This window comes from Hakea prostrata, chromosome 9, assembly GCF_041222555.1.
Source record: "Hakea prostrata isolate BN-2017 chromosome 9, UWA_Hpros_2, whole genome shotgun sequence".
NCBI classification, from domain to species: Eukaryota; Viridiplantae; Streptophyta; class Magnoliopsida; order Proteales; family Proteaceae; genus Hakea; species Hakea prostrata.
Genome location: NC_142608.1, coordinates 39,975,623 through 39,988,297, shown reverse-complemented (window position 1 = coordinate 39,988,297; position 12,675 = coordinate 39,975,623). Strand labels below are relative to the sequence as shown.

At 36.4% G+C, this 12,675-nt stretch overlaps 1 protein-coding gene across 4 annotated transcripts in view; it reads right to left on the bottom strand.

Annotated features, from left to right (window-relative positions):
* The window catches only part of LOC149005219 (E3 ubiquitin-protein ligase DA2L-like), a 38,328-nt gene extending 27,812 nt beyond the window's left edge, over positions 1-10,516 (bottom strand). Inside the window, exons 1-7 of one of the 4 annotated variants that reach the window (XM_089169439.1) lie at positions 10,123-10,516; positions 9,474-9,800; positions 9,249-9,300; positions 8,942-9,002; positions 7,758-7,839; positions 7,528-7,669; positions 7,335-7,434 (exon numbers count right to left, since the gene is read on the bottom strand). In XM_089169439.1, the coding sequence (XP_089025565.1) occupies positions 7,335-7,434; positions 7,528-7,669; positions 7,758-7,839; positions 8,942-9,002; positions 9,249-9,300; positions 9,474-9,665 (629 nt within the window). In that variant the 5' untranslated portion in view covers positions 9,666-9,800; positions 10,123-10,516. Of the gene's footprint in view, positions 1-7,334; positions 7,435-7,527; positions 7,670-7,757; positions 7,840-8,941; positions 9,003-9,248; positions 9,348-9,473 lie in introns of all 4 variants that reach the window. The other 3 variants (XM_089169438.1, XM_089169440.1, XM_089169441.1) reach the window with 3 other exon arrangements.
* Between the last annotated feature and the right edge of the window lie 2,159 nt (positions 10,517-12,675).

The following is a 12,675-nucleotide window of genomic DNA, read 5'->3' as shown; positions in this document are numbered from 1 at the left end:
AAGCGGCTCAGCAACAATGGTGGCAGTGGAAAGATGCCAAATCTGTGGCAGAAAACTACCAACACTGAAAATCTTGCTTAGGATTTAGGGTTTTTCTCCTGATTAGAAAGAATCGCCCCAAGAATTTATGATTTTTCCTCAAGAAGTCTCAGGGAAATCTAAAAATCAGTCAACACTCAAAAACAGGTGGTAGAGGACACAGGGTTTAGGGTTTTTTCTGATCCGGAGAAATAGAAAACAGAAAACAAAACCCTAAACCTGCTTCTATAGTTACTAGGTAATCGGGACTTTTGTTTTCTATTTCACCCAGTGGCCGTTTATAGTGTAGGTTTAGCGTTTTCCTAATCGGGAGAAATAAGGGTTGATTTTTGTAAGTTAGAAAAGTTCCGGGGTGGTTAATTATATCATTCAAAACTTTTTAAATATAAAAAATAAACTAAATGCATTTTAACCGTTGGATTTTAAAAGGACACATGTCGCCTTCTCATGCCTGCGTAGATTGATCTCCACGCAAGCACAAACAAAAATCCGACCAACTAGATTAAGTTATGGCTGATTTAAGGAATGGACAAAACAAAAATAAGAAAATGGGAATTTAGAACTGTTGGATATGGCTCATGCTTCACATTCTGTTACCAATAGACACGGGGATCCCGCTCGAAGTAGAGGCTTTTTATCACTATGGACATCGGAGTTTCCTTTGTAATTTGGGCTTGGGCCCATGAATAGCTGTTGTGGCTTAAGAGGTGTTTAAAGGCAAAGGAGGAGCAAAAGAGCTATTTGAAAGCAAAGAAGTTGTAGAAATAGGGTGAAAATGGGGTAGAAATCACCAACTTCGGTATGTTTCGGTAGAAACATTGTTCCAAAACAAAATTTATTAAGTTTCATTTCGATCAATTTTGCAGGCATTTCGAACGAAATTTTGACTTTTTTCGGTCGAAATTTTTTCCATGCTTATGTGTATGAAGCTTTAGATAAGGATTATTTAATGAAAGTGTATCAAGGCCTGATAAGGTCTATTTAACTAAGGCACATCACTCTTGATAGACCTGACCTAATTTAAACAAGAAAGACCTATTTTCGAACTTGGCCTAAACACTAAACTTATGAGCCCATAGAATAAACCCATAACCACATAAACTTGCTTTTCAAAGGCTCAACACCCATATCTATCAACCCTAAGTTGATTTCAAATGGAAACTGGCCAAGTTGGTGCTGGACCTGCATCAATGATCCATCCCTTTACCAAGATTTTAATTTGAGAACAACTAAATTAAGGCAAACTAGGATAGTGAGAGAATACCAAAACCAGCATTCCATATTGTTGTTATAAACAAAGAAATAATCACCTAATCAACAAGTAGGGTGTTCTATCAATGGCTTAAGGGAGAGTTTGAAGGTTGACATCCAAGCTTACAAGTCGATTACCTTATCAGCAAAATTGTGGTTGCTTCACAGCATAAGGCTCATGATTTGTCCATAAGCCAACCTTCATCTTTTGTCGACAAGAAAAAAGCCTCAAGCAATGAAAATTTCATTGGTCAATGGACAATGCCCATCACAAAAATGTCACAAAAGGAATTATAAAAGAGTTGTGTTCCTAGGGTTTGTTCTTTAGTTGCAATGAGAAGTTTTCCCCTAGCTATCTAAGAAGTTATTCTTAATCAAAACATCTTATGAAGAAGAGAAGAAGAAGAAGATAATAGGGGTAATCTAGATTATGGATGACCATGATACTAAGGACAATGTCAAGTGAGACTTTCAAACGAAATCAAACTTCCTCAACTAGACTCCTAACTCAAGTAGGTGATCTCATAACATTGGCCCTTGTTTCTTGTGCCTACATATTGTGAAGTACAGGAGATACAAGCAATGGTTTCTTCAAGAGGGAAACCAAACGTCCCACCCAATTCACTGACTTCCATGTGTCCTTACACTAATGGCATAGAGCCTTACATATTGACTCCTATAACAGTCAACTCACAATAGTTGACTACCTAATGGTTGAAAACATGGTCTAAGGTTTGTAATTAGAATAGGATTATGTTTCCTAATAAGTCTAGAGTTTTATTTCTATTTATTTTATATTTCCTTTTCCTATATAGTATAGGACTTAACTAGGTTGTAACAATAAATACCCTATTGGGGTCTTGTAAATGAAACATTTTAAAGGAGCAATTCCTCACATTACAACATGGTATTAAAGCAAGGTTTTGTTTTCATTCTACGGAGGTGCAGTAGAAATTTTTTTTTTTAAGTCGCTATTCACGTGTTTGTTTTCTTTTTGGGTATCCTGGAAATGTATATTGAGTGATTAAGTGCATGTCTAGGAAAATTTTGTCTAAAAAGTCTGGCATTTAAGCGGACCGGTTGTGTCCTTCCAGTCTTTTTTTGGAAACTTTCCTAGTGTACTTTGGTTCAACAATATACCAATTGGAGGTAACTTGAGGAGATACTTTTCACGTGAATTAGTGGGAGTTATTTTGTAGTCAACAACAATTCGTGATAGAAGCAATTGCAACTTTTGCAAATTTGAATAGTTCCAGGTAATGTTTCGTAATTTTGAAAATATTTCAGGGATTTTTTCGTAATTCTAAAAAAGTTCAGGGACTTTTTTGCAATTTTCAACAATTTCAGGGACTTTTTCATAATTTCGAAAAAGTTCAAGGGGCTATTTGTGAACTTGAATAATTTCTCCTTGCGATGATGGCCGATCCCATATCTCCTTTATCTGGTACATCTAAAGAATCTCCCATGTCTTCCATTCATAAGGATAGTGAGTTTTCTCCACTTCAGATAACCACTGTGAAACTTAATGGGACAAATTATCTTAGATGGTCTCATTCAGTATATGCATGATCCCTATTCCTCACATTTGGATGCAGTATATCAAATCTTGAGATACTTGAAGACTACTCCAGGAAAAGGAATTTTAATTTCAGCTCATGGACATTTGAAGATTGAGGCATATACAGATGTAGACTGGGCAGGATGTCCAGATGAAAGGAGGTCTACCTCTGGGTATTGTGTATATGTGGGAGGTAACCTTGTGACTTGGAGAAGCAAGAAACAGGTTGTGGTTGCGCGGTCGAGTGCCGAGGCCGAATTTAGGGCGATTGCTCAAGGCATTTGTAAGGTACTATGACTTAAAGGGCTGCTTCAAGAGGTTGGGACAGATTTGGAGGTTCCTATACAATTATACTCAGATAGTAAATCAGCAATTAGCATAGCTCATAACACAGTACAGCATGATAGGACTAAGCATGTGGAGATTGACAGACATTTCATCAAAGAGAAGGTTAAGGCTAGGCTAATCCATATCACATTTGTTACTTCAAACGAGCAACGGGCTGGTGTGCTCACAAAGAGCTTGGGCACGAAGATATTCAATTACATTATGAGCAAGTTAGGCATGATAAATATCTTTGCTCAAACTTGAGGGGGAGTGTTGAAAACATGGACTAAGGTTTTCTAATTAGAATAGGATTATGTTTCCTAGTAAGTCTAGAGTTTTATTTCTATTTGTTTTATATTTCCTTTTCCTACTTAGTATATGACTTAACTAGGTTGTAACTATAAATACCCTATTGGGGTCTTGTGAATGAAATACTTTAGAGGAGCAATTCCTCACATTACAACATTGATAACAATGAGTCTGAAACAATAGCATCAGAATTGAACTCCTAAAGAATAGGACCCACAACTTACATGGATTCTTGTTTTAATCTACTATTACCCACCCCAACTATATTAAAAAGAAATAGGAACTAAACTAGTAACATGTACTAGTGACACATAACATACCTATTTCCTACTAACTATCATAGACATCCATAATCTATATTACCACCATCTTTTTCTTTGTAAGATGCTTTAATTAAACTTAACTTCTTATATAAATGGCCAAGGGCAAGCTTCTCATTGGAATTAAAGCATAGACCCTTGGATTGCCTCTCTTATAATTCCTCTTATGACTTTTTCCCATTGGGAACTATTGATTAGACAATAAAATTTTATTGGCTAGAGGCTTTTTCCTTGTAGACAAAAGATGCAAGTTAACTTGGGTACAAATCACAAACCTCATACAGTCGAGCAAACCCAACTGTCACAGATAAGATAACTAACTAGTAAGTTTGGATGTCAACCTTCAAACTCTCCTTCCAATCGCCAACATTGACCCAATGATAATTTCCTAGTAATAATAGCAATTTGGAAAGCAAGTTCTAGTATTCTCTCACCATCTTAGTTTGCCTTAATTTAGTTCACCAAAAAAAATCCCAATAATTGAATGGACCATACCTTTCGAAGATTTCTTTCTAAAATAACTGCCATATTGAGGAGTTGGTATTATAATTGGACATCACCTTCATGGTAACAGAACGGGTTCCTCCACCAGCATTCTAAAGTATTAAAAGGACTGATGAGCACAAAAAATTCCAGCAGATAGGGTCTTCCTCACCATTTTATTGAAAAAAATCAAGCTTCATTACTTTGGGCAGCAACACATAAGCTCCCTCAGAACTAATGGACAGCTTATTGGAGGTCATACCACCTTTGTGCAGATGGTAGTTGTGAAAGCTCTTGTGCACTTCACAGTAGGCAGCATTCAGCAACATTGTCCAACTTTGTGCTAACTATGGCAAACATCAGTTGCATCGACTCCATCAACTCCTAGAACTTTTGATCTTGTACGGCTGCTAGGGACTGTCTCCACCTCTAACTGATCCAAGAATGGGACCAAGCCTGGCTCTAAAACCAAGCTGTTATGATCACGTGCATGAGATCAAGTGCACCTTCTGGATGAACTCAAGGGATGGGCCCTTGTCCTTGTGTCTAGTGAAGGACGGGAAACACAAGCAATGGTTTTTTCAAGGGAAAACTAGTCCTCCAACTGAATTCATTAACTTCAAGATATCTTTATACTACTGGCAATGAGCCTTATACTAACTAGTACAATGATCGACCCACAGTGGTCAACCATCTACTTCCCAACTGGTGGCAACAATTCCTAAACAATAGTGTAAGAACTGCAATCCCAAAGACCAGGTCCTTCCTACAGAATAGGACCCACCCTTACATGGACTCTTTATTTCAATCTACTACTACTAACCATCCCAACCTAAATAAAGAGAAATAGGAACTCAACAAGTAACAGAGCCCCCGCATAAAATGTGTTTCATTTTCCTTTCCCTTCAACAAGATGACCAACTGCTTAAATTTTGTCAAAGAAAAAATTCCACTGGAAGCATCATCTCTTAGAGAACCTAGAACTTCCAATGGACTTGTAGAAGTAATTACGATTGTAGAGCAACTACTTGAACATCACTATTGCAACACCTCACCAAAAAAAGTAGGCTGCAGAGGAACCCCTTTGGATGTCCGACCATGCTAATGAAACATCATTCCCCTTTCCATCATAAAAGTATCCCTTAAGACCCTCCCATCGAGAATGCACTATGACGGATATCACCAAAAAAAAAACTCATCGAGAACTCCTCCAGACACCTACTGTTACAGATTTATTAAGAGCATAGCCATGTTTTATTAGGAACAAGCCTAGGATTGGGTTCAGTATACATTGCACCCTTGGTCCATTGGTTTTTCAATGCAATAGGAAACCTTTAAGAGCATAGACATTGGTAGAAAGATTGGATATAAATTTCTTTTATTAGGGATTAGTTTCTTGTACATAATTCAGTTGGATCAGTTACTATGTGGTTTGATTTAAGTTTCGAGTATTATTAAGTGTTTTAATTGCTGAATTTCTCCAAGTCCATTCCTGTTCTGACTTTCTGAGACTCTTACATTTGTTATCACTTAGGTTCTCTTTTCTAGAGTTTAAATTTATGATTATTTGACCTATAAAAATAAAGAAATGTATTTGATATGATTTATGGCCCCTTTTTTCAATAAAATAAATAGACTTAAACATAAATTCATAAATAGATCAAAGGTTGTTTATGATTTATCACTATAAACTGTTAATTTTTGTTTATGCACTATGTCAATGAACATTTAATACTTAAATAGGAGTAAAAAGGTAAAGTTAAAAAAAAAAATTAGAACAGAACCTTGTTTTTCTCTCTCTACAACCTCCACATTGCTCCCATCTCCACTTCAACAACATTTTAGGGATATTAAAACTAACCCAAACCAAAAAGAGCAAGCGAAAACCAAAATTAAAGCCAATATATATTTTATAAGACAAACCAAAAATCCCAAAACCAATGGTACCAAACCAATATCTAGTTATATAATATATTATGTTTAATAGTAACCAAAAGAAAACTGTTTATCGCTCATAACCTATTATCACAGTAGACTATTCATAAATAGGTCATAAACATAAATTATGCCAAAGAAAGCCTTACTCATTTTAGGTTGCTTTATCAATTAGGATAGGGTTAGGCCTTTCCTTTGTAGTATAAAAGTCTCTAACATAGTCTGTAAGCAAGGCCAGGATTTTAAATGAAATTGATTAATGAAAAAGCTGCTGCTGCCGCCACTCTTCTTCTCCATTAAAGAATCTCATATTAGATTTAGTCATCTAGACCAAGGAGAATGGTGAATGATCTAGTCAATACATTGCAGCATGAAGCCCAAGTGGATCTTCTATTGCAATATCTTTCTTGCTACTGCTAATTATATTGGTTACTATTATCCAAACTCAGATTAAACCATTAACACGTAATTTTCTTCTTAAATTTTCTGCAACTAGAAACTTCAGACTCCACCAGGATTCCATATACAAGGGGTTTTTTTAAGATTAAACAAACCAGCTATAGGACTTTGCAGAACTTCTGATCGACATTCAAGAACCCTAAAAACAGAACTCAATTCACATTCCATCACAATCCGACCAGCCGATTTTCTGGACTGAAATTCCTGTTTTACCCTTAAATTATCAAAGCTCGGCTCCAAGTTTCAACATAAACTAAATTCTGAGTTTAGTTACTATTTTATAGGCTGCTTCTACATTAGAAACCTGCACTTCATCTTCAACCTCTGCAATGTAATTATTATTATACTAACTGAAAACCTTTTTTTCCCTTGAACCCATTGCCACTAGGAGACACACTTAACTCCCAATTTGACTATCTGATTGAGCTGAAACTTTCAGCAGATTTTTCCCTCCATCTTATTACACATGATCCTACTTTCAACCAATCCAGCCTCTAGATTCTACACTTTTAAAATCAACCCTAATGTAAACCTTCCTTTACATAAAATCACTTGTAGGATCTTGAATATTTCTAACCATAATATATCTAATCAATAAAGTTAATGGAAAAACGATAGAAAGTGGTCATCCATGGAGTGAGAACATCATATACCTGTTTTCAGAACGTGAAGATTGCATGATTGTAGGCAAGGTGCATGAATCCTGAGAAGACATGGTCTCATCACATTGAACAGGGAAAAGAGATGGTTGCACTGTGGAACCAGAAATCAAGTTATACCACCAGAACTTGTGCTTCAAGTAGATAAAAGCCATGGAATGCACAGAAAACCTCCTAATGGGATTACCTGATACACCCTCAAATTCAACTGGTGGTGCCATATTCCTGCTCGAAGAACCCATCTCTTGCCTTCTCTGCATTCTCTCTTCATCCTCCTGAAGCTCCTGCTGCTGCTTCCTTATTTTTGCTTCAATAACACGCTGCTCTTCCTGTGAAACAAATCATACAAAGATCTAAAACCCAGGCTACTAATAGAGAACCTCTAAGCTTCACAGGAAATCATTGAAAATTCCTTACAACTTGCTCCAGGCCCTTTTCTTCTTTTGATCTCATACCACGATACTCCACAGCATAATTGGAGGTCTTACAAAAGGGGCATCTTTTTAAGTTGTTAAGTACATATGAAAGTTATCAATTGATAAGAAACAAATCATAAGTAATTAGACATAAGATGCTGGGACATCCAGGAAAAAAAGAAATCAACAGTTAAAATTCAATACAACAACAACCATGGAACCAAATATCGGCTGAAACCAATCAAAATCAAGACAAGATATGTAGGCACTACAAAGAAAAAAATCCCCTGGTTTCAACTTATTTCAACATGTTTCAACCAAGTTATCTTGGTTCCAGTCAAGTTGGGTCAATGCTGGTTGACCCATTGCGTAGAAAGTCAATTCAGCTGAAAACTCCCAACTATTGCAAGTTTCAACTCTCGTTTCACATATCTCAACAGTTTCCACACGGAATAGGGGTTTTGCATTAAAAAGGTGATTCGTTCAAATGTCGTACGTATTTGATGCATCTGTAACCTTCTTTTCTTGTTTGATTTACATGAGTAATTTAATTATAGGCAACAGGATCCTCCCCCTGAAGTGAACCCAACCCATCCATCAGATCCCTCATTGGGCTGGTGCACTTCAAGGAGAGGATCCAAATGTAGTGTCATAGCACTTCAAATCATATTTGGACTACTTGTATTTTGCCCTGACAATTGTATGTTTAAGTTTGTAACCAAGTATACTTCAACATACACTAGTAAATTTGGGTCACAAATCACAACTAACATCTTGAGTGGTTGTCCAACGAAAATAGATCATGCATTGCATGTTAATCATCAAAAATAGGCAGAATAACAAAAATCAGATTATCAAAAAAAAAAAAATAATAATAATAATAATAATAATAATAATAATAATAAATAAAAATCAGTCAAGCCTTGAACATGTCATCTCGAAATGGTTAGGAAAATTCCCTGGTTTCAACCAGTTTCCACCAGTTGTCCACGCACAACCAAGATCTTGAACAACAATGACTCAGCCTTATCCCAACTAAATGGAGTCAGCTACATGGATCCTTCCAAATGCAAATTATTAATTAACATTAAAATGTAAAAAGGAAATAAACACAAGTACAACTACACTTAGTCTAACACACACTAAAATTCAAAAACGATCTAAATTCAACAATCAGAAGGATACTGCGTAGGACGAGTTGAATGAGGAGGCTTCATCTGCAGAAAACATTCTGGCAAAGGACAGACTATCAAGACTAATTCAGATAACACAATATTTTAACGTCACTTGAAAAGCAAGAATGGGGTGGGCTTGGCACAATGGTCAGTGAACCACAATTGTAGCCTGAGTTCAAGGCACTGAAACGGCATCTCAGCAAAAATTGATGGGTAAGGCTGCATAGGAGAATTGTCCCCTCAAATTCCATGTGTGCCGAAGCCTTCAGCACCAGGTTCACCCTTTAAAAGCAAGAAATAGGATATGATGAAGATACCTGTACAAATGCCTTTCATGCAGCATCTCGAGCGGTTGAGACTCGGGTAATACTAAAAGAAGACAAATATGTTCAAAATGGTTTCATTAGAGTGGTTCACTACAGACAAAAAGAACAAGAATTCTCAATTGCAAAACATTATCCAATAAGGCCTGCAAAGTTTCTTCTTAAATATTAAAACCAAAGCGATAAGAATGGAAACAAGCAACAATTAAGTTTACTAACCAAAAGGCATATTGGGCATTCTTCGAGATCGAAGGCGCATTCTTCGTCTCCAGGGTAACATGGAGCCAGCTTGGAGTCAAGAATGAGCTTCCTCAGCTTCTTGTGATCAACATCTCTATGCTGATACAGCCCTTGCGGCCTCGTATACTTTTCGTCAACTACCTGCCGCCTCCTACCCAACTTATTCCCCATTCAAAATGAATGACAAGAAACTCCTCCTTTCAGCCTTATTTCTTAAGACTACAACACCAAATTAACAAGAACCATACCAGCAATTCTGAATTCCATTCCAAAAATAACTTCATAAATTCCACTCAATTTCAAATCCTGATCATTTAGAAACACAGTCGGTCATTAACAAGCTCAAAACCGAAAGCATCAACATCTAAAAACCCCATCTCTCAAAACACAACAAAATCCACTCAGAAATCCAGCCTTTCACTCCTTCTAGTTCAAAACTAATATATCATAACCTCAAGAGACCCTGCCAGTCACCAGAAACCCACAACAAATAAATTCTAACAAACATACAGCCTCAACTACCCTCTCGAGAAAACAAAACCCGGATAAACACACGCATTGAAGAGAAACCCAAGGTTCAAACTATTAAAACGTGAAACTAAAACAAAGATTGAGATAGGCAACGAACTGGATTCATCCTACAGAATTGTAGGTCCAGATGAGGAACTGTTAGCATTTCCGGAGTCTCTTTTTCAACAGAATGGAAGCAGCGACCATTTGAAATGAAGGATTCCTTAAGGGCACGAGAGAATTAAGAACTGATTGGAGATCGAGAAGATTTGCCAACCGGAACAGGAGCAAGATTTTTTCAGAAACTGTCCCTGAGAAACATGAGACTGGTCTCTGTTACTGTAGATTTTACTTTTATTCACTCCTTCGTATCTGAGTTTTTTGTTTTCTTTCTGGTTTCTGCACTTGCTTCGATGAGTTTAGGACAGAACTATACAGATACAGAAGAAGATGCAGGTATGGCTAAAAGAGAAGCAAAGCTGGGAGAACAGTACGAAGTGGTAAGAGTGGACGACCCGGCAAGAATCCGGGAAGATTTACAAAATAGGGTCTATGAGCTCCATTTAATTGCGAAAATACTTCGCTCAATCTTTTTTTTTTTTTTTTTTTTGTAGAAATAGAAATACCACGCTCAATCTCACGAGGATTAATAACATGTGTGAGATGACCTGTCCATTTACAATCGATCCAGCGACGTTGCGCAATAACTTTGGATTTTCTATCCACATTAACAAAAAATAAAAATAAAAAATAAAAAAAAGAAGTCTTCATCATATAGAGGGAAAATTTTCAAATCAATAGTATCACAAATTTCCTAAATTTGAGGATTTTGTTTTTAAATATAACACATTTCAAGCATCCAATCAAATGGATTTAAATTTTCCCTCTTCATGTGGGTAAAGAATCCAAACTTGTGCATAGTATCCACAAATGCAAGCCTAGTGGGAAGAAAGAGGAGCTAAGGTACTGTATAGTATAAATGTGAACCAGAAAGTCAATTATGTGACTTTCAAGGGTAACACACTATAACAACCCCTGTAATTCTAATCCGGAATCTGTATTGCAAGTTCGATAATTCGAAGGTTAAGCCTGGTTAAGTTGTGGAGTGTCCGCTGGAAGTCCATGATCCATACATTGAACCCATGGATATGAATTTTCTTGATGAAGAATATGCCTTACTATGAAGTTGGATGTGAAATCCAGCCCTAACCTTGACCCAGGAATCATGTTGTTTGTAGGTCCGAATACCCAAAGTGAAGGAAGAAGTCAATTATAGGCCATCTCAGTGGAAGACATGGTGTTTGACCTAGAACCCATGGAAGTTGATGATGGTGTTCCATACTTAAAAGCTTTGGCAGATTTAGAAATGAAACTGCAACTTAATGAAGAAGAGTCTAGTTGATGGACTTAAAGCCTACTTGGACATGATTTGAAGGCATTCCTCTATATTAAGTAAGTCATATGTTGAGTTGGGAGAAGCCCATTGGATTTAAAAGAGGTTTTGGCCTTGCTGTCATGCTTGGTCGACAGGGCCAATCGCTATAAAATCTATGAAGATTCTCTGTTTAGGTCTTTTGGTGTTCTATATAATAGAACTTTGAGTTTCTTAGCCTCTTTTGTTTCTAAAACCCCTAGAAAATGTGGAGAACCCCTCTTAAAACCTCTCTTGGTGTTGTGGAGGATCTACTTGCAAATTCTCAAGTTTTCATCTCTTGTTCATCAATCAAGGTTAGCAATTTCTTAACTTGCTATTGAATTTACTCTTGCCATGATCTAATCTTTGTACTATGATTATGAAGAAGGTATTGCATTCTTGCAAACACCTCTTCTACAATCTCCAATGTTGAGAATGAATCTTCATTCATTCCAATGATGCTATGAGCTTCATACCTGATTATACCCATGATTCATATTTCTTCACAAAGCTATGATCATTCCTTTGATTTGATTTCTCTAGCATGTCAGATCTGTTTTCATGTTAGATTCATGATAATCTACTGTAGATATTCATCTAGAGTGAATCATTGTTTTCTCCTTTGAATCCATGGTTGGTTTCATTGAAAACCATGTTTTTAATTAAATTAGAAAGTCATGTTTTCAAATTAGAAAGTCATGATTTTGATCATTGTTTGGTGTTTAATCTATGCTAGTTAGTCTTAGATTATTGTTCCTAATGTTCCTTTGAATTTTCAGAGTGTTTTGAATCCTAGAAGATGAGTTTCGAATCATAATTCTGAATTCTGCTGCGTACTGTTCACATGGTAGATTGGTTGGTCGATTGGCACAATCAACCAAGCAAGCTGCCAAGGCTGACAGCAGCTTGTTTCTTCGTCCGATTTGATCCTTTTGACTTCTAATCTTCTGGGCTTTTTTCTAATGATGTATTTATGATTGTTTAGGGTTTATTTGCTAACTTTGGTCCCATTCTCTTTAATCTTTGGATATTCATCGAAGTTAATTAAGGTAAGGACAGTTGTTTCCATATTAACCTAGATTGCATGATTTTAGTTTCTAATTGGGAATTTCATGAAATCGCTGTTGTTCTTATAGTCTTTTATTATCATGATGATACTGCTGTAAGTACCTTAAGTACAGTAGGACATTATTCATGTATTCTCATATTACTTGGATCATGTATGGATACTTATTCATGTTGTTACTTATCATTTGA